At 51.6% G+C, this 27,263-nt stretch overlaps 1 protein-coding gene across 1 annotated transcript; it reads left to right on the top strand.

The window, feature by feature from the left end:
* The first annotated feature begins 505 nt into the window (after positions 1-505).
* On the top strand, positions 506-26,835 carry cbx7b (chromobox homolog 7b). The gene is made up of 6 exons (XM_038783863.1): positions 506-629; positions 9,315-9,358; positions 20,581-20,646; positions 21,729-21,795; positions 25,457-25,799; positions 25,920-26,835. Exons 1-6 carry the CDS (start codon positions 561-563, stop codon positions 26,087-26,089), a joined length of 759 nt encoding a protein of 252 aa, XP_038639791.1. The 5' UTR covers positions 506-560; the 3' UTR covers positions 26,090-26,835.
* Positions 26,836-27,263: the final 428 nt, after the last annotated feature.

Genomic DNA, 27,263 nt, shown 5'->3' with positions numbered 1-27,263 from the left:
GCAGGCTTCAGTGAAGTTACCGGGTAAATCCCCGAGTCGCCACATTCCGGCGCCAGTTCGGGTACACCGAGGGAGAATTCAGAATTCTCAGCTGGTACGGGAATTGAACCCGCGCTGCTGGCCTTGTTCTGCATTGCAAGCCAGCTGTTTAGCCCACTGTGCTAAGCCAGCCCCTTTGTGGCTATGTTTGTTGTGTGAATATATAAATGCCTCAATAAAATATTTTTTCAACAAAAAAATGTTAGCCAGTTTATGACTATTGTTAGATTATTATTGTTGGCTGGCAGAGGGCTAGCAGGGAGGCAGCGGGCCGAGCGGCCGGGTTCCAGTTTGCATTGGGAGGAGTTGCTGGCAAAGTTTGTCCCAGGGAGGCTGCCCCCAAACTTTCTGTGTCAGCGGCGGGTGTTTGGGGGAAGGGGGTGCGCGTGCACGCTGGCGGGGTGCGCGTGCACGGGGCTGGTGAGCGCGTGCACGGTGACATACTGAGAGAGAGAGAGAGGGGGTCGGGGACGCGCGGTGAAAATGTTGCGCAGGAAGAAAGCAGTGGGGCTGCTGTGTGTATGGAGCTGTCAGCCATCGGGGAGCAAGTGTTCGCTGTGGAAAACATCAGCAAGAAGCGCATCAGGAAGGTAACCCTGTCCCCCAGACACCCCCCCACACACCCACCCTCCCACACACACACACACCCCCTCCCACACACACACCCCCTCCCCCTTCCCACACACACACACCCACCCTCCCACACACACACACACACCCTCCCCCCTCCCACACACACACACTCCCCCTTCCCACACACACACACACCCCCACACACACACACACACCCCCTCCCTTCCTACACACACACACCCCCTCCCACACACACACACACACCCCCTCCCACACACACACACCCCTCCCTTCCTACACACACACCCACCCTCCCACACACACACACACACACACACACCCTCCCACACACACACACACACACCCCCTCCCACACACACACACCCCCTCCCTTCCTACACACACACCCCCTCCCACACACACACACACACCCCCTCCCACACACACACACCCCCTCCCTTCCTACACACACACACCCCCTCCCTTCCTACACCCACCCTCCCACACACACCCCCTCCCACACACACACACCCCCTCCCTTCCTACACACACCCCCACACACCCTCCCCCTTCCCACACACCCCCTCCCCCTTCCCACACACACACACCCCCTCCCTTCCTACACACACCCCACACACCCACCCTCCCACACACCCCCTCCCTCCCACACACCCCCTCCCTCCCCCTTCCCACACACACACACACCCTCCCACACCCACACACACACACCCTCCCACACACACACACACACACCCCCTCCCACACACACACACCCCCTCCCACACACACACACCCTCCCCCTTCCCACACACACACACACCCCCACACACACACCCCCTCCCACACACACACCCCCTCCCACACACACACACCCCCTCCCCCTCACACACCCCCTCCCACCCCCTCCCACACACACACCCTCCCACACACACACACCCCCCCCACACACCCACCCTCCCACACACACACACACACCCCCTCCCACACACACACACACACCCCCTCCCACACACACACACCCTCCCCCTTCCCACACACCCACCCTCCCACACACACACACACACACCCTCCCACACACACACCCTCCCACACACACACACCCCCTCCCCCTCACACACCCACCCTCCCACACACGCACACACACACCCCCTCCCACACACACACACCCTCCCCCTTCCCACACACCCACCCTCCCACACACACACACACACCCCCTCCCACACACACACACACACCCCCTCCCACACACACACACCCTCCCCCTTCCCACACACCCTCCCACACACACCCTCCCACACACACACCCCCCTCCCACACACACACCCTCCCCACACACCCTCCCCCCCTCCCACACACCCTCCCCCCCTCCCACACACACACACCCCCTCCCACACACACACACCCCCTCCCACACACACACACCCTCCCCCTTCCCACACACCCTCCCACACACACCCCCCTCCTCCCACACATACACCCTCCCCCTCCCACACACACCCCCCCTCCCACACACCCTCCCCCCCTCCCACACACCCTCCCCTCCTCCCACACACACATACCCCTCCCACACACACACACACCCTCCCACACACACACCCACCCTCCCACACACACACACACACCCTCCCCCACACACACACACACACCCTCCCCCTTCCCACACACATACCCCCTTCCCACACACATACCCCCTTCCCACACACCCACCCTCCCACACACCCACACCCTCCCCCTCCCACACACCCACACCCTCCCCCTCCCACACACCCACACCCCCCTCCCCCTCCCACACACCCTCCCCCTCCCACACACCCTCCCCCTCCCACACACACCCCCTCCCACACACACACACACCCCCTCCCCCACACACACGCACCCCCTCCCACACACACACACCCTCCCACTCCCACACACACCCCCTCCCACACACACACCCCCTCCCACACACACACCCCCTCCCACACACACAAACCCCCTCCCACACACACACACTCCCACACACCCCCTCCCACACACACACACTCCCCCTCCCACACACACACACTCTCCCCTCCCACACACACACACTCCCCCTCCCACACACACACACACACTCCCCCTCCCACACACACACACACTCCCCCTCCCACACACACACACACTCCCCCTCCCACACATACACCCTCCCCCTCCCACACACACCCCCCCTCCCACACACACACCCTCCCCCTTCCCACACACCCTCCCACACACCCTCCCCCCCTCCCACACACCCTCCCCCCCTCCCACACACACATACCCCTCCGACACACACACACACACCCCTCCGACACACACACACACACCCTCCCACACACAGACCCACCCTCCCACACACACACCCACCCTCCCACACACACACACACACACCCTCCCCCTTCCCACACACACACACCCCCTTCCCACACACACACACCCCCTCCCACACACACACACCCCCTCCCACACACACACCCCCCTCCCACACACACACACCCCCTCCCACACACCCACCCTCCCACACACACACACCCCCTCCCACACACACACACCCCCTCCCACACACACACCCCCTCCCACACACACACCCCCCTCCCACACACACACTCCCACACACACCCTCCCACACACCACACACCCCCTCCCACACACACACACTCCCCCTCCCACACACACACACTCCCCCTCCCACCCACCCACACACACACCCTCCCACCCACCCACACACACACCCTCCCACCCACCCACACACACACCCTCCCACCCACCCACACACACACCCTCCCACCCACCCACACACCCTCCCACCCACCCACCCACCCACCCACCCACCCACCCTCCCACCCACCCACCCACCCACCCACCCACACACCCTCCCACCCACCCACCCACCCACACATACACCCTCCCACCCACCCACACATACACCCTCCCACCCACCCACACATACACCCTCCCACCCACCCACACATACACCCTCCCACCCACCCACACATACACCCTCCCACCCACCCACACATACACCCTCCCACCCACCCACACATACACCCTCCCACCCACCCACCCACACATACACCCTCCCACCCACCCACACATACACCCTCCCACCCACCCACACATACACCCTCCCACCCACCCACACATACACCCTCCCACCCACCCACACACACACCCTCCCACCCACCCACACACACACCCTCCCACCCACCCACCCACCCACACACACACACACACTCCCACCCACCCACACACACTCCCACCCACCCACACACACACACTCCCACCCACCCACACACACACACTCCCCCTCCCACACACAGCACAACTTTTAAAGCACCCCAGGCTTTTAAATAGACCACCCACCCCAAAACAAAACCCTCCCCTCCACTCAGCCAGATGTTGAGGAGACAGATGTGGGAGCTGGAATCTGTCTTTAAACACTCCATAATTAAACCACACAACAATTAATTCAATAATGCAACCCCCCCCCCCCCCCCCCCCCAACCAACCAACCACACACACACACCCTCCCCAGTCAGCTGCTGCTCACAGAGGGAGGGTGCAGGGTTCCAGTGGAATGGTTAGTGTTAAGAGTGTTTAATAATTCTTGAGTTCAATGGTAGATTTTTTTTGCTGCGAATGGGGAGGTTGTTGGGGAGTTGCTCTGCACTGTCGGGGTGGGGGGAAGGGGGGGAGGAGGTGTTGGAATTCACCAATATCTACTGTGCTGAGGGCCTGCTGGTAATTAGAAGTTCCATTAGTTGTTGAAAGATGTAAATGAGTCAATTAATTGTTCCTGGACAAAGGCACCTGTAGTTAGCTTGCAAGCAATGAGCCAAAGGAAGCAGGATTGGAACTCAAATTTGATCAGCAAACGCTAAATTATGGGACTGTTAATAACTCCGGTGTTTGGATATGTTGGGGACAGGGAGAGCGAGCGAGCGGGTGATACAATAGACCGGGATGAGATCATTGTGACACATTATTTAGTCACAATTATCTGACATCTTCAGGCTAATAAAGGGCGGCACGGTGGTTAGCACAGTGGCTTCACAGCGGCAGGGTCCCAGGTTCGATTCCCCGCTGGGTCACTGTCTGGGCGGAGTCTGCACGTTCACCCCGTGTCTGCAAATGGGATGAGAATAGATAGATGTTTGTGGGCGGTGCAGACAAGATTGGCTGAACGGCCTCTTGCTGTGCTGTACAACTCTCTGGGTCCCATGCAGGAGTGAAGTCAGCAATCCATCCAATCACAAACCTGCTCAGCTATCTCCCTCCTCCATTGGCTGAGCTATTTGTTTATTTTCCCTGACAAGGTCCCAGTGCCATCATTGCATCACCTGACGGCTTATTTACTTACCGACAGCAAAATAACCAGCAGCGAATTGCATCCGTACACAACCAAATATAGAACAATATGTGTGACAGCTTTATAGGGGGAGTTTTACTCTGTATCTAACCCTGTGCTGTACCTGTCCTGGGAGTGTTTGATGGGGACAGTGTAGAGGGAGCTTTACTCTGTATCTAACCCCGTGCTGTACCTGTCCTGGGAGTGTTTGATGGGGACAGTGTAGAGGGAGCTTTACTCTGTATCTAACCCCGTGCTGTACCTGTCCTGGGAGTGTTTGATGGGGACAGTGTAGAGGGAGCTTTACTCTGTATCTAACCCCGTGCTGTACCTGTCCTGGGAGTGTTTGATGGGGACAGTGTCGAGGGAGCTTTACACTGTATCTAACCCCGTGCTATACCTGTCCTGGGAGTGTTTGATGGGGACAGTGTAGAGGGAGCTTTACTCTGTATCTAACCCCGTGCTATACCTGTCCTGGGAGTGTTTGATGGGGACAGTGTAGAGGGAGCTTTACTCTGTATCTAACCCCGTGCTGTACCTGTCCTGGGAGTGTTTGATGGGGACAGTGTAGAGGGAGGGGAAGTAATGCAGTCAGTAGTGAGGAGGGAATTAAGTGAACAGGTTGTTGTGATTCAGGTTCCTGATAAACGGGATGAGTCGCAGCGTCTGATGAGACCATCAATTCACGCGACACGTGGTTAGAAGTGAACAGTGGTTTTAATCGTCTTACAACAGAGCCTGCCTGTGACGAGATGAACTCCAGATGAACTGGCAGGCAGGCTCTCAGCATCAACCTTTATACTTCCGGTTAGGGGGAGGAGCCGTGGGTGGAGCCAAGGGTGGAGCCCAGTACAAACTCCCGTACACTCCCCGTGTATCTCCCCCTAGTGGCTGAGCAGCGCAACTGCTCATGTGCCGAGCTTATAGAGACCTAGTACAACATGTGTAATACAGTGTGAATTACACTACTGTGATTCACCACAGCGTCCGTGGTTCCTCTGTGATCTGTGGATCTTTGAAGGTGTTCCATTTCTGTCTCTGATCATATGCGGTGTCGACCCTGGGCAGAGGGAGCTGGAATGGGTGGGGGAGCCATTTAATCTGAGTGAGTAGCCACTGGAGGAACGGGAGCTATGGGGCAGTGTGTGGCTGAGCTGACCTCCTCTCCGCCCTCACTCACCCGATATCTTTGTGGAAAGTCTGTGCCTCGGTCGCCACTCCCATCTCCCATCGTCCTGTGCTAAATGGGGAGGGTGTGTGTGGGGAGGGGAGTTTGTTGCTGGTGGTGGTGCTGGGGGGTGGGGGGAAGCTGCTGTGCGCCCTGAGTCTGTAGGAAATGGTCTCTGTCATCGCCTTGCGGAACCAGCCTTTGCCACTGCGCCCGGCACCGCTTCGGTGAGAGAATTGGGGGGGGCACGGCGAATTCACGCCAGCGAGCAGTGGTGACACGTGCTGATGCCAGTGGCTGGAACGTGCAACAGAGAAGCAGCCAGTGGGCACTGGGCACTGATACCAGTGGGCAGTGTCCAGTGGTATTGTTTCCAGTGGGCAGTAGTCCCAGGGAATGTTGACATTCCAGTGGACAGATTCTGGGAGCAGTTTACAGACTGAGGGATTAGTTTGGGCTATTATGTGCCGTGGTCAAGAAGCAGGTCAATGCTGAGTGTCCTGGCTCTTTCCTTTTCTCCCTTGTCTTGTGTTGTGGTTGTTGCTTTGAAACCAGAGGAGTTCCCTTATTACAAGATATTGATACCTTTATTTCAGCTCCCCCTGCGGAGATTTTTAGGCGACAGCCATACACTTAGTCGTTATTTGTGTTACAGTGACTGAGGGAGTGCCGCACTGTCAGAGGGTCAGTACTGAGGGAGTGCCGCACTGTCAGAGGGTCAGTACTGAGGGAGGGCCGCACTGTCAGAGGGTCAGTACTGAGGGAGCACCGCACTGTCAGAGGGTCAGTACTGAGGGAGCACCGCACTGTCAGAGGGTCAGTACTGAGGGAGCACCGCACTGTCAGAGGGTCAGTACTGAGGGAGTGCCGCACTGTCAGAGGGTCAGTACTGAGGGAGTGCTGCACTGTCAGAGTCAGTACTGAGGGAGTGCCGCACTGTCAGAGGGTCAGTACTGAGGGAGTGCCGCACTGTCAGAGGGTCAGTACTGAGGGAGGGCCGCACTGTCAGAGGGTCAGTACTGAGGGAGTGCCGCACTGTCAGAGGGTCAGTACTGAGGGAGTGCCGCACTGTCAGAGGGTCAGTACTGAGGGAGGGCCGCACTGTCAGAGGGTCAGTACTGAGGGAGCTCCGCACTGTCAGAGGGTCAGTACTGAGGGAGTGCCGCACTGTCAGAGGGTCAGTACTGAGGGAGTGCCGCACTGTCAGAGGGTCAGTACTGAGGGAGTGCTGCACTGTCAGAGGGTCAGTACTGAGGGAGCGCCGCCCTGTCAGAGGGTCAGTACTGAGGGAGTGCCGCACTGTCAGAGGGTCAGTACTGAGGAGGTGCTGCACTGTCAGAGGGTCAGTACTGAGGGAGTGTCGCACCGTCAGAAGGTCAGTACTGAGGGAGCGCCGCACTGTCAGAGGGTCAGTACTGAGGGAGTGCTGCACTGTCAGAGGGTCAGTACTGAGGGAGTGCCGCACTGTCAGAGGGTCAGTACTGAGGGAGTGCTGCACTGTCAGAGGGTCAGTACTGAGGGAGTGCTGCACTGTCAGAGGGTCAGTACTGAGGGAGTGCTGCACTGTCAGAGGGTCAGTACTGAGGGAGTGCCGCACTGTCAGAGGGTCAGTACTGAGGGAATGCCGCACTGTCAGAGGGTCAGTACTGAGGGAGTGCTGCACTGTCAGAGGGTCAGTACTGAGGGGGTGCTGCACTGTCAGAGGGTCAGTACTGAGGGAGTGCCGCACTGTCAGAGGGTCAGTACTGAGGGAGTGCTGCACTGTCAGAGGGTCAGTACTGAGGGAGTGCTGCACTGTCAGAGGGAGCGTGCTGAGGGAGTGCTGCACTGTCAGAGGGTCAGTACTGAGGGAGTGCCGCACTGTCAGAGGGTCAGTACTGAGGGAGCGCCGCACTGTCAGAGGGTCAGTACTGAGAGAGTGCTGCACTGTCAGAGGGTCAGTACTGAGGGAGTGCCGCACTGTCAGAGGGTCAGTACTGAGGGAGTGCTGCACTGTCAGAGGGTCAGTACTGAGGGAGTGCCGCACTGTCAGAGGGTCAGTACTGACGGAGTGCCGCACTGTCAGAGGGTCAGTACTGAGGGGATGCCGCACTGTCAGAGGGTCAGTACTGAGGGAGTGCTGCACTGTCAGAGGGTCAGTACTGAGGGAGTGCCGCACTGTCAGAGGGTCAGTACTGAGGGAGTGCTGCACTGTCAGAGGGTCAGTACTGAGGGAGTGCCGCACTGTCAGAGGGTCAGTACTGAGGGAGTGCCGCACTGTCAGAGGGTCAGTACTGTGGGAGTGCCGCACTGTCAGAGGGTTAGTACTGAGGGAGTGACGCACTGTCAGAGGGTCAGTACTGAGGGAGTGCTGCATTGTCAGAGGGTCAGTACTGAGGGAGTGCTGCACTGTCAGAGGGTCAGTACTGAGGGAGTGCTGCAATGTCAGAGGGTCAGTACTGAGGGAGTGCTGCACTGTCAGAGGGTCAGTACTGAGGGAGTGCTGCAATGTCAGAGGGTCAGTACTGAGGGAGCGCCGCACTGTCAGAGGGTCAGTACTGAGGGAGTGCTGCACTGTCAGAGGGTCAGTACTGAGGGAGTGCCGCACTGTCAGAGGGTCAGTACTCCCAGGACAGGTACAGCACGGGGTTAGATACAGAGTAAAGCTCCCTCGACACTGTCCCCATCAAACACTCCGAGGACAGGTTCAGCATGGGGTTAGATACAGAGTAAAGCTCCCTCGACACTGTCCCCATCAAACTCTCCCAGGACAGGTAAACTTCCATCTGCTCCATCATTTTCCATTTCTCCACAAGGTTTTGTTTTTGCAATTTCCCACTCGAACCTGTGTCCACTATGAGGTGCGTTGACACTCACTTTGCACATCTCGCTGTCTGAAAGGATAGCATTGTGGGTATTGCTGAAGGGGCTGATGTCCCTCATATGGGCTGTCCCTAGTCAAGGGCCAAGCCCACTTTGTGAATCAGGGTGAAGGGTGTTAGCGCAGTGTGGATTAGCGCTGTGTCTGATGGCGCCTTCACTGTCTGAGATCAGTGTGCGAGCTGCGCTGGCTTCTGTAATCACCCGACGGTAATGTATCATCAGATCAGTAATAATCCCATTGAATTGGTGGAGCAGACTCTGTGGGCCGAATGGCTTGCTTCTGCTCCTCCGCCTTTTGATGACAGTGTGTCTCTGTTTGTTTTTAAGGGTCGGGTGGAATACCTTGTGAAGTGGAAAGGATGGCCCCCAAAGTAAGTAACCAATCTCTTCATCCTTTCCCCAGTTCCCATCCAGCCTCCCCTCCTGGTCGTGTCTGTTTTTGAAAATCCTTCAGATTTAAAGAATGAAAAACAAAAGGACCCCTTAGTGGGACGAGCCAAGGGGAATAAATTAGGGCAGTTTGTTAACCAGTTCAGACCCGTTTCTTTAAGCAGTGGCAACGTTGGCGAAAAGTGAATTTGCGAATGGTCAAGTCACATTCTCAGGCCGTCCAGTTGTACATGGTCGGTTGGCCCCACGGCAAGTGAACACGAAAGCAAGTGGGGGGGGGGGGGGGGTGGGGTTCCCGACACCATCAATATGGAGAGACGTTCTGAGATTTCTGGGCATGAGTGGTTCCTCCACTGACTGAACTTCTGAAGAACCACAGGAGATTTCTGTGGAGGTCGGAATGTCAGGAGGCAAGCGATAATCTGAAAACTGTGTCAACCACCGCACCAGTGTTGATGACACCTAATTATGCCAAGCCATTTAAGGTGGCAATTGGTGCGAGTGGTGTGGGTTCTGTACTGTTACAGGAAGACGACGAAATAATTGAAAGGCCTGCAGGTTATTTTTCTCGGAAACTAAATATTCATCAAAAGAAATATTCGACCATCGAGAAGGAGACACAAGAGTTTGGCGTTGCAACAATTTGACACTTATGTTGCCAACAATTCATCAAAGACAATTATTTATACAGACCATGATCCATTAAGGTTTTTGGTACTGTTTAAGGATCGAAATGCAAGACTGTTCAGATGGAGTTTGTTGTTACAACCATTTAACTTAAAAATTATACATGTAGGAGGAAGAGAAAATGTGACTGCAGATACTTTATCACCACTTTCACGTGTGAGAAGACTTGAACATTCGAAGGTGGAAAAGAAAGTGTGAAATGGACTACACTCATGTTTAAGTTTGCATGTTTAAAATGTAATATATGAGGGCAGCACGGTGGTGCAGTGGTTAGCATTGCTGCCTCACGGCGCTGAGGTTCCAGGTTCGATCCCGGCTCTGGGTCACTGTCGGTGTGGAGTTTGCACATTCTCCCCGTGTCTGCGTGGGTTTCCCCCCCACAACCCAAAGATGTGCAGGCTAGGCGGACTGACCACACTAAATTGCTCCTTAATTGGAAAAAAATGAATTGGGTACGCTAAATTTATTTTTAAAAATGTAATATATGTAACATTTAGAGTATTAGTTGTGATTAATAATGAAAAATGTTTAGAGTTAAAAGGCTTTGGAAAAATAAAGCCATCTTTTTATATTGCTGGCTCATTTGTTTTAAGGGGAGGTGTGATGTAAGAATTTCAGATGTATTGTGTTATAGGCATTTTGTGCAGTAAAGGATAAAAGCCTGAGTTAGAGTGTGTTTGACTGCTGCGGACATGTTTTGAATAAATCCAAATTTACAAGGTTGGGCAGAATTAAAGTATCGTTAAAAAACTTGGGCTCAGGGCGGCACACGGCACAGTGGTTAGCACTGCAGCCTATGGCGCTGAGGACCCGGGTTTGAATCCCGGCTTTGGGTCACTGTCCGTGTGGAGTTTGCACATTATCCCTGTGTCTGCGTGGGTTTCAACCCCACAACCCAAAGATGTGCAGGTTAGGTGGATTGGCCACGCTAAATTGCCCCTTAATTGGAAAAAAAATAATTGGGTACTCTAAATTTATTGAAAAGACTTGGGCTAATGAAATTTTGTTTTGATTAAGGGGATTCCCTGTGGAGTTAATTATATTTAAGCTTGATAAGAAGGTTTCAGACATTTTGTAGGACAAACAGTTCAGTTCTGTTCTGGATGAAGCTGTGTTCACAAGTCAGGTTTTGCTCTCTGCAGTTCAGGCGAAAGAGATTAAAAGTCTTTAAAGCCATGCAGACTTACCTGAGAACAAGGGGGAGCTAAAATAAGTTGAAAAACAGCTTCTGAAGACATACAGTCAGAGTTTCTGCATGGGTCTGGCAGGAGTCAGATCTTGTATTGAAGGCAATGTCAAGAGACCTCTCTTTCTCAAAGAACATCCCTATAAAGCAAATATTCATGCCTGCCGGCGATATTTAATGGTGGATTGAGAGCTGAGATGTTTTTTTAATCTAGTTGTTTTAAGTGGGAATAAAGATAGCAGTTAAAGGTATCATATTCACTGTATTGAGAAGTATTGTTTCAGGGGTAATTAAGCTATTTTCTGGTCTGATAAATATGTTAATACTGTATTGGTAATAAAGTTTGTTTTATTATGCCATATCCCTATTTCTTAATGTAGTCACTCCTGGAGCGAGCCTCCCCTTATTCTAGTCAGTGTTGTTTAGGCCAGAAATGACCTGGTTGGTTAACCTTTGGAATGTTGCTGCTGCATTCTGCATTCCTAATGGGATGATGTTAAACGGAGACAGATCATTTGGCATCAAAAAAGCCGAAACTTCCTTCGCCCTATCTGATAAAGGTGTTTGCCACTATCTTTTAAGTAATTCAGATTTGATAATAAAGTTTGCTTGTCCTCCATTTTCAACAATCTTCCCAACCACAGGATAGTACTGTGCGGAGTCTGCACATCCTCCCCCGTGTGTGCGTGGGTTTCCTCCGGGTGCTCTGGTTTCCTCCCACAGTCCAAAGATGTGCAGGTTAGGTGGATTGGCCATGATAAATTGCCCTTAGAGTCCAAAATTGCCCTTAGTGTTGGGTGGGGTTACTGGGTTATGGGGTTATGGGGATTGGGTGGGGTTACTGGGTTATGGGGTTATGGGGATAGGGTGGAGTTGTTGACCTTGGGTAGGGTGCTCTTTCCAAGAGCCGGTGCAGACTCGATGGGCTGAATGGCCTCCTTCTGCACAGTAAATTCTATGATTCTATGATAGGAATCTGACTTGGTAACTACGTTGACCTTTCTATAATCCACACACAGTCATGGTGGTCCATCAGATTTTGGTTTCACCACAATAGGTGAGCTCCAATCACTGCAACTCACTCCAACAATATCATTCTGAAGCAAGCTGTCAATCTCCGTTTGTACCTGTACTAATTTAAGTGGATTGAGCCTGCATGGATGTTGTTTAACTGGAATAGCCTTTCACACATCTACATCATGTATAATTAGTTTTGTACTTCCCAGTTTACTCCCACACACAGTTCTATGTGAGTGTAATAACTCTTTTAGGTCGGGGCAGCACGGTGGCGCAGTGGTTAGCATTGCTGCCTCACGGTGCCGAGGTCCCAGGTTCGATCCCGGCTCTGGGTCACTGTCCGTGTGGAGTTTGCACATTCTCCCCGTGTCTGTGTGGGTTTCACCCCCACAACCCAAAGATGTGCAGGTTAGGTGGATAGGCCTCGCTAAATTGCCCCTTAATTGCAAAAAATTAGTTGGGTACTCTAAATTTAAAAAACATAACTCTCTTAGGTCATTTATTTTTCTCTGGTCGGTAACTCAAAACTTTATCCCCATTTCTTATTACTCCCTCATTGTCCAATCGAATTTGAGGAATGTCAAATTCAGAATAATCTGGATATATCTCTCCTCCCTGAGCTATAACGATTAACCTCCTTTCCTTCTCCATTAAGTGCATATTAACACGACACCCTCTTGTGAGTTTTCCATCTATCTGGTGGTCTTGTCAAATAATTTGCCTCAATCAATTTCCTTTCAATTTGATAATGCCCATAAATCTTGCTTTTAATGGTTTACCTACCATTGGTAACAATACTAATGTGACAAATGCATGATTTTAGATAGATAGGATTATAAACATTCGGCAATTTAAGGGCTAAAGGCCTGGGTTAAAGTATATTTGACTGCAGTAGTCATGTTTTCAAAGAATCTTGTTTTGCAAGACCAGAACGTTTTTAGGAGCCAGAGTGAAATTGACCAGAATAAAAGCCTGGACTAATGCACCTTTGTTTTACTAGGGGGAGTCCCTGGGGAGTTAATGTGTTTTCAGCCTGGGGAGTTAGTTTATTTTCACCTTGAGGAGATTATGTCATTGCTGGGTGGAGCTAAGGTATTCAGACATTTTGAGAAACTATTGAGTTCAGATCTGGCTAACCATTAGACTATAAGTAAAGTATTTTGCTCTTGCTGTAGCATAGTAAACAAAACAGAAAATAGTATTTAAAGCAGCGCAGACTTGTCTGAGGACAAGGAAGTAGCTGAAACAAACCAGTTGAAACAGCTTCCTGAAGATATTTAGCCAGTGTCTGCAGGGGTTCTAAACAGGAGCCAAATCTGTTTTGGAAAGCTGGTATTACTCTGTGCCATTGGGATGTAGGACGGATTGGGAGCTATATATTTTTCCTTGTTGTTTAATGGGGAAGAGAGATAGTAATTAAGCGTATTGTGTTTTATTTTTATAAATTTAGAGTACCCAATTCATTTTTTCCAATTAAGGGGCAATTTAGCGTGCTCAATCCACCTACCCTGCACATCTTTAGGTTGTGAGGGCGAAACCCACGCAAACACGGGGAGAATGTGTAAACTCCACATGGACAGTTACCCGGAGCCGGGATCGAACCTGGGACCTTGGCGCCGTGAGGCAGCAGTGCTAACCACTGTGCTGCCCTAAGCGTATTGTATTTACTGTATTGAGTAGTATTGTTTAAGCGATAATTGGAAGTTGTTTTCAGGGGTGATGTTAAATAGTTTTATCTTGTGTCAATAAAGTTTTGTTTTAAGATAGTTTTGTTTTAAAATACCAAATCCCTATTTTTCGTACAATTACTCCGGGAACAAAGTGTTATTTCTGCAGAGTCTTACAAAAAAAACTACAATATTGGGGTTTCGGTCCAGTATTCTAGCCATTGTTGGGGTCTGGTCTGGAATCATAATAATAATACTTTCTCCCCACTAACAAAACTACACATTTTTTATTTCTTACCCGCCTCTTTTTCATCACAATTTTAAATGTTTCCTAGCCAACTCACCAGCCCTATTTAATCTCTCCCAAAGGTTTGACGCATTGTCCAGCAACGTAGTCTCCGACTGCTGACTGACCAATTTCTCTTTGTTCAATTTAATTAGTCCTCCCACCTCATGCCCAAGAAAAATGAATTTGAACAGATTGAATTTAATTGAGTCATTGGGTGCATCCCTAATTGCAAATTGTAGAAATGGAATTCCTTTATCCCAATCCTATGGATAATCCTGACTATACACCCTCAACATGGTCTTTAGACTTTGATACCATTTGATACCATCTTTCTAACGCCGCTTGTGATTCCGGACGAGTTATTGCTTAGTTATTCCTAAAGTATCCATAACTTCCTTGAATAAAATTGGATCCCTGATCTGATTGCATTTCTTTTGGTAGTCCATATCGAGTAAATAAATTGGTTGACTCATAAGAACATAAGAACTAGGAGCAGGAGTAGGCCATCTGGCCCCTCGAGCCTGCTCCGCCATTCAATGAGATCATGGCTGATCTTTTGTGGACTCAGCTCCACTTTTCGGCCAAACACCATAACCCTTAATACCTTTATTCTTCAATAACTCCTCTACAGCCCTCTTCTCTGTTATGTTTCTTCATGGAATAGCCTCCAGAAATCAAGTAGACACATCCATTACGGTCAACAATGACTGATTCCAGGGCAGCATCGTGGCGCAGTGGATTAGCCCTGTTGCCTCACGGCGCCGAGGTCCCAGGTTCGATCCCGGCCCTGGGTCACTGTCCGTGTGGAGTTTGCACATTCTCCCCGTGTTTGCGTGGGTCTCACCCCCACAACCCAAAGATGTGCAGGGTAGGTGGATTGGCCACGCTAAATTGCCCCTTGGAAAAATGAATTGGATACTCTAAATTTATTTTTAAAAACCAATTACTGATTCCCACTTTTGGCTTTAGGCAGGGGTCCCATGCAATCAATGAGGACCCGAGTAAAAGGTTCCTCAAATGCTGGAATGGGTATTAAAGGTATTGGTTCGATCTCGGCATCGGGTCACTGTCCGTGTGGAGTTTGCACATTCTCCCCGTGTCTGCGTGGGTCTCGCCCCCACAACCCAAAGATGTACAGGGATAGGTGGATTGGCCACGCTAAATTGCCCCTTAATTAGCAAAAATAATTGGGTACTCTAAATTTATTAAAAGAAAGAAAAAAAAAGTTTTGAAATCTTTAACATCAAACTGAAAATAGCTGACAATTACCTCTTAAAGAATACTTCTCAACACAGTGTGTACAATACCCTTACTTTCTATCTTATTCCCACTTAAACAACATGAACATAGACCATCTCAGATCTCTATCCACCTTAAATACCAATGGCACACTGGCTTTGCAGAGTTATACTTTGAAAAAGAGAGGTCCCTCGACACACCTCTCCAGAACAGATCTGACCGATCGACTGCCTGCAGACTCTGGCTGAATGTCTTCAAAATCTGTTTCCACTTGTTTGTTTCAGCTTCCCCCGTGTCCTCAGACAAGTCTGCACTGCTTTAAATACAGTTAATCTCTTTTGACAACTTGCGTTGAAAGCCAACCTGTTTCACTGTGGAGACAGCTTCAGCCAGACCAGAACCGAGACTGAAAATCACTTTCTCAAAAGACCTGATGGCTTAGCTCCGGCAATGACGTCACCCCATCAAGCTGAAAACTGATGGTTAATTGAACCTCTGGCTTTAAAAGTCTTTGCAGTCAAACACACTCTATCACAGACTTTAACCCTTCACCAAACATTTATACTACGACATATCTAAAATCCTACATTCATCACAGGGTCAGGGTTCTGTGTGTGTGTCCGTGTGCTGTGTGTCCCCGTGTGCTGTGTGTGTCCGTGTGCTGTGTGCCCGTGTGCTGTGTGTGTGTGTGTCCGCGTCCTGTGTGTGTGTTCACGTCCTGTGTGAGTGCGTGGCCTGTGTGTGTGTCCTCGTCCTGTTTGTGTGTCAGCATTCTGTGTCAGTGTTCTGTGTGTTTGTTAGTGTTCTGTGTGCGTATCAGCATACTGTGTGCATGTCAGTGTTCTGTGTTCACGTCAGCATCCTGAGTGCGTGTCACTATCCTGTGTGTGTCCGAGTCCTGTGTGTGTCCACGCATCATGCATGTGTGTCCGACACCTGTGTCTGGGTCCGCTTTCTGCGTGCATGTCCACATCTTGTGTGTTGTGTCCATGTTCAATATGCGGCTGTCTGTGTTCTGTGTGCGTGTCAGCATTCTGTGTGTGTATCAGCGTTCTGTGTTTGTATCAGCGTACTGTCTGCTTGTCAGCATTCTGTGTGCGTGTCAGCATTCTGTTTGTGTGTCAGCGTTCTGTGTGTGTGTCCGCGATCTGTGTGTGTCCTCGTTCTGTGTGTGTCCGCGTTCTGTGTGTGTCCGCGTTCTGTGTGTGTATCCGCGTTCTGTGTCTGTCCGCGACCTGTGTGTGTCCGCGTTCTGTGTATGTATCCATATTCTGTGTGCGTGTCCATATTCTGTGTGCGTGTCCGCGTTCTGTGCACGTTTCCGCGTTCTGTGCACGTTTCCACGTTCTGTGTGCGTGTCCGTGTTCTGTGTGCGTGTCCGTGTTCTGTGTGCGTGTCCGTGTTCTGTGTGCATGTCCACATTCTGTGTGCATGTCTGCGTTGTGTGTGCGTCTGTTGTGTGTACGTCTGCATTGTGTGTGCGTCTGCGTTGCATGTGTGTCTGCGTTGCGTGTGCATCTGCATTTCGTGTGCATGTGTGTTTCATGTCAACATGTGCATTTCATGTGTGCCTGCGTTGTGTGTGTGTCTGCGTTGTGTGTGTGTCTGCATTGTGAGTCAGCGATCTGTATGTGAATCAGCGAAGTGTGTCTGCATTCTGCATGCGCCGATCTGTGTTCTGTATGTATGTGTCTGCATTCTTTGTGTGTTTGCGTTCTGTGTCCTGTGTGTATGTCTGTGTTCTTTGTCTGCATTCGCTGTGCATGTCAACGTTCAGTGTTTATGTCTGCATTGTGTGCGTGTCTGTATTGTGTCAGTGTGCGAATCTGCATTCTGTATGTGTCAGTTTTTGTGTGTCTCTGTGTTCTCCATGTGTGTGCCTACATCTGTGTGTGTGAGTCCGCATTCTGTGTGTGTTTCAGCATTCTGCGTGTGCGTGTGAGCATGCTGTGTCCTTTTCCGCGTCTTGTGTTAGTCCGCGTCTTGTGTGTTTGTCCATGTCTTGTGTGTGCGTCCACCTCTTGTGTGTGTCCCCGCATCCTGTGTGTATCCACCTCCTGTATGCGTTCACCGCCTGTGTGTGTTCGCCTCCTGCGTGTGTCCGTGTTCTGTGTGTGTGTGTCCATTTCTGTGTGTTTATCCGCGTTGTGTGTGTGTGTCCGCGTTCTGTGTGTGTGTCCGCGTTCTGTGTGTGTGTCCGCGTTCTGTGTGTATGTCCGCATCCTGTGTGTGTGTCCGTGTTCTGTGTGTGTGTCCGTGTTCTCTGTGTGTGTCCGTGTTCTGTGTGTGTGTCCGTGTTCTCTGTGTGTGTCTGCGTTCTCCGTGTGTCCGCGTTCTCTGTGTCTGCGTTCTGTGTGTTTGTCCGCGTTCTGTGTGTGTGTCCAGGCTCTGTGTGTGTGTCCGTGTGTGTGTCTGCGTTCTGTGTGTGTCCGCGTTCTGTCTGCGCATTCTGTGTATGTCCACGTTCTGTCTGTCCGCGTTCTGTGTGCGTGTCCGCGTTTTGTGTGCGTGTCCGCATTCTATGTGCGTGTCCGCGTTCTGTGTGCAGGTCCGCGTTCTGTGTGCATGTCCACACTCTGTGTGCATGTCCACGTTCTGTGTGCGTGTCCACGTTCTGTGGGCATGTCCAAATCCTGTGTGTGTCCATGTTCTGTGTGTGTGTCTGCGTTGTTCTGTGTGTGTGTCTGCGTTGTTCTGTGTGTGTGTCTGCGTTGTTCTGTGTGTGTGTCTGCGTTCTGTGTGTGTGTCTGCAATCTGCGTTTGTGCCTGTGTTCTATGTGTGTCTGCATTCTGTGTGTGTCTGCGTTCTGTGTGTGTCTGCATTCTGTGTTTGTGTCTGCGTACTTAGTTTGTGTCTGTGTTTCTGTGTGTGTCTGTCTGCGTTCTATGTGTATGTGTCTGCATTCTGTGCATATGTACTTGCGCTCTGTGGGTGTGTCTGCATTGTATGTGTGTCTGCGTTTGTGTGTGCCTGCATTTGTGTGTGTTTCGGCATGTATGTGTATCGGCATTGTGTGTTTGTGTCTGTGTTGTGTGTTTGTGTCTGTGTTGTGTGCGTGTCAGCGTTCAGTGTGTATGTGTGTCACCGTGCTGTGTGTGCGCGCAGTACTGATGCAATGTAGTGGGCGGAGGGGGGGTGGCACTGTCAGCGAGCATGCCCAAGCAAGTGTACGTGAATACGCGAGGGTCCAATCCATGATGCAGGCTGCCGATTAGATGAAGACATTGAAGTACCTGGGCGTTTCCTGTGACATTTACTGAGGGTTCCTCCTCTGCCGGGTCTCACCAGTTTGACTCGCCCTCATTCGGAAACAATTTGGACAATCTGTGGTTGGGACGGTGGTGAAGCATTAGTCAGATCTGCTCCAGTCTGACTCTCCCACAGCTTCTGCAATCACCACAATGCCAGACCCGACCCCAACAGTGACTGCAATAATGGACCGAAATCCCAAAATTTTAGTTTATTTTATAAGACTGAGCGGAAAGAATAATTCGTTCCAGGTGATTGCATGAAGGAATAGGGATATGGTATTTTTAAAGCAAAACTTAAGTACCAATACAATATTAAACTCCTTAACTTCACACCGAAAAGAACAGCTTACAATTACCCCTGAAACAATCCTGTTCAATTCCTCATTAAACAACAAGGGAAGAGACATTCAGCTCCCAGTCCACCTTACTGTGGGAGATTTGTGGACTCAGTGTCAGGCAGATCAGAATTCAATTCCTATTTCCAAAATTGCCTCGGAAACTGCCTCTCTGAAGTTCTTCACAATGCCTCCCTGCCTTCCCTTTCTCCACCCAGCAATGATTTCATCTCCCCAGGCTGAAAACTAATATCTCTGCAGGCTTCAAAACGCACATTAACTCCCCAGGGACTTCCCCAGTCAAACCACAGCCCAAACAAGGGGCTGTTTAGCTCACTGGGCTAAATCGCTGGCTTTGAAAGCAGACCAAGGCAAGCCAGCAGCATGGTTCGATTCCCGTAACAGCCTCCCCGAACAGGCGCCGGAATGTGGCGACTAGGGGCTTTTCACAGTAACTTCATTCGAAGCAATAAGCGATTTTCATTTTTTCATTTTCATTATTCCAGACTGAAACCACAGAATAAAACCATAGATTCCCTACAGTGCAGAAGGAGGCCATTCGGCCCATCGAGTCTGCACTGACCCTCTGAAGAGCACCCTACCCAGGCCCACACCCCTGCCCTGTCCCCGAAATCCCACCTAACCTGCACATCACTGGGCACTCAGGGGCAATTTAGCATGGCCAGTCCACCTAACCTGCACATCTTTGGACTGCAGGAGGAAACGGGAGCTCTCACCCAGGGCCGGAATTGAACCCGGGTCCCTGCTGCTGTGAGGCAGCAGAGCTAACCACTGTGCCACCCTGCTGCCTTTGTCAATTTCACCTTCTGGCTGCTAAGAGCACCCACGCCCTGCAAAACACAACCCCAGGCTTTTAAACCTAAAATTTCCCAATATTTAGAATCCAATGTCCCCAAAGCCTGCCGGTTGTCACAGAGCACAGCTACAATTAAATCCCTCTGCCCGGGGGGCGGGGGGCTCTGAGTCTAGACTCTGGCCGGGGTTGGTTGGGGGGTGGGCTCGGGGTGTGAGCCTGTGCTCCAGGTACTGACTGATAGGCTACCATTAACAAGTGAGAACAGTCTGCTGTACACCCACCGTACACTTCGATGATCCAGCACTAAGGCTCTGAAGGAACATGGAATCCCTAACCGGTCCCCTCCTGGGTAGGTGAAAGAAATCTAAATGTATTTTGACGAATTGGGGGTCGAGTTCTCCCCCCCACCCCCAGCCCTGCCCTGCCCAGTGTGTCCTGCGGCCATTGCATTTATCCCTCAGCCAACATCACTAAAACTGTGGCTAGCGTGGTTCCTCGCTACAACAGTGACCAGTGTTCAGAAAGTAGTTGATTGAATGTAAAGTGCTGTCGAAATCCCCGAGGTGGGGGAATGAGATGCTGTCGAAATGCAGGCCTTGCTTTTTGAACAAACAAAGCTTGCCGAGTTCACGGAGGACCCGCCAGTGGGCTGGGCTGGGTGTGGGACTCGCGGAGGAAGTGGCTGCCTGAATTCTCCGTTTGTTTCTGTTCCAGATACAGCACCTGGGAACCTGAGGATCATATCCTGGATCCTCGACTCGTCATGGCTTATGAGGAAAAGTAAGATGCTCCACTTTGTTGTTTAACCCATTGGCCGGTGGATCAGTATTTGCATGTGCGTCTGCGCTGTGTGTGCGTTTGTGTGTTTGTGCATCTGCGCTCTGCGTGCGTTTGTGTGTGTGTGTGTGCGTATGTACGTGTATGTGTGATGCACAATCAATTACCACAAAGACGAGAGTAGTGGAATAATCGAGGCTTTATTGAGCAAAGATGTTGTGCCTCCTGTAGCTGCTACCTGAATGGCTGCTGTTCGGTGAACACACACATTTATACGCCGCCTACTGGGCGGAGCCATCAGGCAGGGATTTACCCATGTACCTCTGGTATACGTGTCTTACCGTAATACATATAATACAGCTAGTGGTGACTACCACAGTGTGTTTGTGCGTCTGCGCTGTGCGTGCGTTTGTATGTGTGCGCGTACGTACGTGTGTGTGTTTGTGCGTCAGCGCTGTGCGTGCATTTGCGCAGTGTGCGCGTGCGACCAATAATCCGGAGAATCCCAACGCGGACGGTCTGGGAATTTTAACTCCGTTTTTAAAAATCAGGAAACAAAATCCTGGGATCAGTAGAAGTGACCGGGAAACTTTCGGATTGTCCCAAAAACGCAACTGGTTCATGAATGTCCCATCAGGGAGGAAACCTGTCACCTTCACGAAGCTGGACCTCTCGGTGGGTCCAGTTCCTGTTGCCCTTGGAAATATCCTCAGCCGTAGCAAAAATCCAGAGACGAAATCGAAGAACGAGGTCTTCACCGCGTGCACGGGAGGCATCAGAATTAGGATGCCGACTTGTGCTCCTCAGGGCAACTCGGGAGGGGTAAGAAATATCAGCTGTCAGTGATGCTCCACGCTGAGAACAATTTCGTTCCTTAAGGAAAAGGAATGTTGAAACTATCAAATAACCTGTTGGCTTCACAAATTTACCGCCTGACTGTTTATTTACAGGAGGCTCAGGTTGAAACTACAGGCCTCAGATTCCCTGTCAGACAGTAGGCCCGTTACTATGGTTACTCGTGATATTTTTCTTGTTCCTTCTGTTAAATTTGGCCCTCTTTTCACATTTAGTTTTTCCCTGTCTAGGGAGCAGCGGGACCGCGCACTAGGATTCAGGAAGCGAGGCCCCAAACCAAAACGATACCTACTGCAGGTAAAGTTTGACATCCTGATTGTGAGCCGGGTTAACCAGGAAATAACGCCTCATTTATCTCCCCCCCCCGTGGGTCGGTAACCAAATAGCCGCCCTGCCCCCTCCCCGCCCTCCCCTCGTTGCTTCAGCCACTCATGGCAATGCCCGCTTGGGACAGAGGCACACATGCCAGAGGCCCAGGCCTTGGGCTTGCCACTCACCCGTCTGAGCCAGGGAGGGGAAAGGGACGTCATTGCTGACTGACGCGGGGCAAAGGCAGGATTGTGTTCAACTGTGATGCCTGCTCAGGCCGAATGTCATGCCGATCGCACTCATTTCGGTTTTGCAAGTCGGGGAGCAGTGGGGGGTAGGGCTTGGGGCGGGGGGGGGGGGGGGGGGGGGTGGGGGGGGGGGGGGGGGGGGGGGAGCCATGGCCTGCTGAAACCTGACTTCCGGTGCGAGGCAGCAGGGGGAGGGATTGAGTTAAATTCGGGAATCGGTTTACAGTGAGACGGTCGCTATGGTGAAGCCACGGTGGACCAACGCCTTCTGTCGCAGCATCTCCTGGGGTCCGCGTTTGGCGATGCTTCTGTTGGTGAAGTAACTAACCCACACCGACGCCTTGAGCTGCATTTACTGGACTTAAATCGCAGAGTCTGGAGGAGCGAGGGGTGACCTCATTGAGGTGTTTAATATGGTTGAAGTAGTTTGTCGGGTGATTGGAAATAAACGATTTCCAGAACAAGGGGGGATGAACCTTCAAATCGGAGTCGGGGGTGATGTCAGGAATCTCTTCGCTCACACATAGGAGTGGATACCATAGAATCCACAGAATCTCGACTGTGCAGAAGGAGGCCACTCGGCCCCTCGAGCCTCCCCCGCCATTCCGTCAGATCGCAGCTGATCCGCTTGTAACCTCGACCCCTCGTTCCTGCCGACCCCGGATAACCTCCCCCCCCCCCCCCCGGTATCCAGCTCTGCCGTAAAAATATTCAAAGACTCCGCCTCTACAGCCTTTTGAGGAAGAGAGTTCTCTGTGATGAATAGGGATTTCAGATATATTGCAGTGTGTTTGTGCTGCAGTGAGGGTTAAGGGCCGGGATTAGTCTGCATATGATTGCTGCAGTAGTGTTTTTAAAAGTCCTGGTTTGCAAGACCGCTAGGCTTTCTGGGACCCAGAGGTACAATTAAAGCATCGTAAACGTTTGGGCGAATGGATTTGTGTTGTTTGTATGAAGAGGGTTCACCATGGAGTAGTTAGAGATAGCGACACAATAACCCTTAACTGCTATCTTTATTTTCATTCAAACGACCTAACCAGTTTAGTGAGATGATGTGATGATTGGGAGGAGCCTGGGAGGGGCTGAAGCAGTCAGATGTTGGGTTTTTCAGTTTAGTTTTTAGATTGGGGTGTGAACAGGAGTCAAGCAGCTGCTCTTAATACAGTTCAGTTAAAGATCTGTCTGTGGTGTCATGTGAGAGTGCCTTTAAGAAATGGGTGTTTATAAATGGGTGTGTATATAAATATCTGGAGTGAGAGTACCTTTAAGAAATGGGTGTTTATTACTGCAGTGATGTCAGAGAGTCGGTGGAGCTGGGCTGTCTGTCAGCTTTTTACTTTCGTTTTTGAGCAGGCTGCAGGGTGTGTTTTAGTTTCGTTTTCAGAGCTGGATAGCTGCAGTCACAGCCAGAAGGTGTATGGATCTCTCTCTCTAATCTAAAGACTGTAAATCGATCCTGGTGATTTAAAACGAATAACAGTAGTGACTTTAACCTGATGTGCTTCTGGTTAAAGGTTTTTTAAAAAGTCTTCTGGATGTTAAAAGGACAGCTTACGGACTACTTAGCATTGTATTCTTTGGGGGTTGTATTTGAATTAATGCTTGCTAAGATGTTCACTATTTGTTTCAAAAAGGTTAACTTGAGTTCATAGAATAAATATTGTTTTGCTTAAAAAAATACTTTTCCATTTCTGCTGTACCACACCTGTAGAGTGGGCCGTGTGCTCCCCATACCACAATCTATTAAAAGCTGTGGGTCAGGTGAACTCCTTGACACACTTTGGGGTTCTCTAAACCCTGGCCCATAACAGTGGACAGACTAACAGTTTCATTCCAAACAATTCAGAGTTAGCAGGGAGCTGAAAGTCAAACTTTCGAGGCAGTTTCTGAAGATTTCAGCTGGCGATCCTGCATTTTTCCTGACGGGGGCCGGTTTAGCTCAGTGGGCTAGACAGCTGGTTGGTGACGCAGAGCGAGGCCAACAGCGTGGGTTCGATTCCCGCACCGGCTGAGGTTATTCATGACGGCTCCGCCTTCGTAACCTTGCCCCTCGAACCTTGCCCCTCGCCTGAGGTGTGGTGACCATCAGGTTAAATCCCCACCAGTCAGCTCCCCCCCCCCCCCCTCAAAGGGGAAAGCAGCCCATGGACATCTGGGACTGTGGCGCCTCTACTATTGTTCTGACAGGGTCTCCTGTCTCTTCTTTAAAATATCTCTCTTGTTCAAAGTGGAGGATCCAGTCATCTCTGTACAACAAGTATTGCTGAGATTGCTAACTGTATTTAAAAGTGGATTGAGAGCTGAGATGGTTTGGTTGTTTGAATGGAAGTAAAGATAGCAGTTAAGGGTTATTGTGTCACTGTTGATTAGCATTGTTTATGGGATAATTGTAAACAATTTTTCTTGTGTGATGTTAAAGATATTTTAATACCGTGTTGGTAATAAAGTTTGTTTCAATTTACCATACCCCTATATTGCATGAAATCACTCCTCACAGTCTTACAAAATGAAAATAAAGTATTGGGCTGTCTGACCAGTATCTTAGACACTGTTGGCCTCTGGTCCCGGGTCATATCTGACAGAGAATATTGCTCCTCATCCCTGTTTTAAATGAGCGAACCCTTATTTTTAAACATTGACCCCCTAGATTCTCCCACAAGAGGAAACATCCTCTGCACCCCGACCCCTGCCGACCCCCCTCAGGGTACAGATCAGCCATGGTCTAATTGAACGATAGGACGGGCTTGAGAGGATGAATGGCCTCCTGGTCCTGTGATCAGATGTATCGAAGCACTAAAATTAAACAGATCAACTGGTCATTACCACGTTGATATTAACTTAGAACTTAGAATTTACAGAGCAGAAGGAGGCCATTCGGCCCATCGAGTCAGCACCGGCTCCTGGAAAGAGCACTCTACCCAAGGTTAACACCTCCACCCCATCCCCATAACCCAGTAACCCCACCCAACACTAAGGGCAATTTTTGGACACTAAGGGGCAATTTATCATGGCCAATCCACCTAACCTGCACATCTTTGGACTGTGGGAGGAAACCGGAGCACCCGGAGGAAACCCACGCAGACACGGGGAGGATGTGCAGACTCCGCACAGACAGTGACCCAAGCCGGAATCGAACCTGGGACCCTGGAGCTGTGAAGCGATTGTGCTATCCACAATGCTACCGTGCTGCCCGATATTGGTGGGAGCTTGCTGTGCACGGATGCCCCGAAGTGTTGGCTGTGAAGCGCTTTGGGCCATTCCGGGGATGTGGAAGGCACTATAAAAATGCAATTCTTTCCTTCTGCTGGGTTTAAGCAGCACTTCAAGGGGTGAATAAAAAGGGCAAAGATTCGGACGGATCAAGTCGTTTCGTTTAATTTGCATTCTTTGTTTTTTGCCAGCGGATTTATGGGATGGATTTGCGGAGTGCGGACAAGCTGAAGGAGAAGGAAAACCTGCGGTTGTCTCTGTCCAGGCGGTTTGACGGGACCTCGGTCTCCGGCCTGCCCCATCGGGACGGGGGGGAGAACGGGAAACGGATGCGGTTTTCCCTCAGCCGGAAGCACAAATTCTTCAAGCTGACCGGCAAGGCTCGCCCAGGCCGGGCTCCTGGCATCGCCGAGGGCCGCGGGGCCAGCGAGTGTTCCGAAGAGGACACCGGACGGGGTCCGGGCGGGAAATTCCCGGATTCTGAGTTTGAGGATGACGAATTGCAAAACGAGAGCTTTGCGGAGGTGACGGAAGGTGAGTGAGAGACTGCCGGCCGCTCCAAGGCCACTCTCGTTGACCGTTTGTTGTTCGGGGGGGGGGACGACGAATGGATGGGGTTTAAACGTCCGCCTGTCTCTTTCTGCTTGTCCGCAGGCCCGGTCTCTCCCATCGGGACAACTGGCTCGATTCCGATCGGCTGGCACCCTTCCGCCCCCCTTGGCGATGTGACAGTGACCGATGTGACGGCGAACTCCCTGACGGTGACTTTCCGGGAAGCGCTGGTGGCCGAGGGATTTTTCAGGGACCGCAGTTTGAGTTGCTAGTCTCGGAAAAGCAACAACTGAGGCTTTTTGTCTGTCCAGTGAAACGTTTTGTCCATTTTTCCGCCGAGGAAAACAAGGTTCCATATTTATTAAACCAGTGATTGTGTGTGTCGCCATAGGAACGGTTAGCTTCTGCAGCATTTCCCATTAGGCTAGCGGGAAGCGATCCCCGACACGGGGAAGGCCACGCCTTCCCTCCAACCTCATTGGATGGCTGCGTTCCCGCAGTTGCCAGGCAGCAGCCAATGGCTGAGGCTTTAGGGAATGGGCCAAGATGGCAGCTGTTTTTAGTCTGCGCCACGGAGCGTGACGCGTTTGACATTTGCACAAAGCGATATTGCAGATTTAGTCAGTAAACTGCGACCGAGCCTCGGGGTCCAACGGATTCTGTACCTTTTCGGCCGAGATTATATTATCCTTCCGCCCTCCTCCAGTGCGGAGTGTGGCTCCCTCTTGGGTTTTCTCACTGGCTCCGTTATTTTTCCTGTAAGGTTTGTTGTCTCCCCCTGGGGGTGGGGAGTGGCGGCAGTATCACCCTCCGCCCCTCACCCTGCCACTAAGTCGCGGCGGATCCGGAAGAGCGGGAGCCAACCCGGTCCGAATTCTCAGTCCCGCCCCCGGCTGCTCAGTGGCTCGGTTCCCGAGGGAGTCGGACCCGTTTGGAAGGCGGGGATTGTGTCAAGTTGCCGTTCTTGGCGGCTCCTGGATTTCCGTCATCTTGATGACTCGTGTTGGAGGGGCGGGTGGAGGGGAAGGGTGGGGTTGGCAGTGCGCTGTGTGTGGGGGAGGGTTTCGCTGGGTAGGTTGGGGGGGGGGGTGGGGTTTGGAGTGGGAGGGGAGAGGGAGGAGAGAGCAGGAGAGTGATGTGCGATGGGGGGGAGGGAGAAGAACGGAGCAGAGAGTTTAAGGGAAGAGGGAGGATGGGGGTGGTGCAGGATGGGGGGAGGGAGGGGAGGAGGGAGGAGGGGGGGGAAGGAGAATGGAGGGAGGACGGCGGGGAAGGGGGGCCAGGATGGGGGGGAGGGGAGGGGGGAGGAGGAAGAAGGAGGAGGGCAGAGAGGGGGGGAGGGAGGGCAGGGAGGAGGGGAGGGCAGGGAGGAGGGGGGAGGGAGGGCAGGGAGGAGGGGGGGAAGGAGAATGGGGGGGGGGGACGGCGGGGAAGGGGGGGCAGGAG

The sequence above is a fragment of the Scyliorhinus canicula genome, chromosome 23 (assembly GCF_902713615.1).
Source record: "Scyliorhinus canicula chromosome 23, sScyCan1.1, whole genome shotgun sequence".
Classification (NCBI taxonomy): domain Eukaryota; kingdom Metazoa; phylum Chordata; class Chondrichthyes; order Carcharhiniformes; family Scyliorhinidae; genus Scyliorhinus; species Scyliorhinus canicula.
The sequence above is the reverse complement of the archived record's forward strand: the minus strand, read 5'-3'. Positions and strand labels throughout refer to the sequence as shown.

What these genes read in the sequence shown, in the direction of transcription:
- cbx7b (XM_038783863.1), top strand. Translation starts at nt 561, where the DNA reads ATGGAGCTGTCAGCCATCGGGGAGCAAGTGTTCGCTGTGGAAAACATC. An exon ending in CAAAACGATACCTACTGCAG is followed by an intron (nt 21,796 to 25,456) that starts GTAAAGTTTGAC and finishes GTTTTTTGCCAG; the next exon opens with CGGATTTATGGGATGGATTT. An exon ending in CTTTGCGGAGGTGACGGAAG is followed by an intron (nt 25,800 to 25,919) that starts GTGAGTGAGAGA and finishes GCTTGTCCGCAG; the next exon opens with GCCCGGTCTCTCCCATCGGG.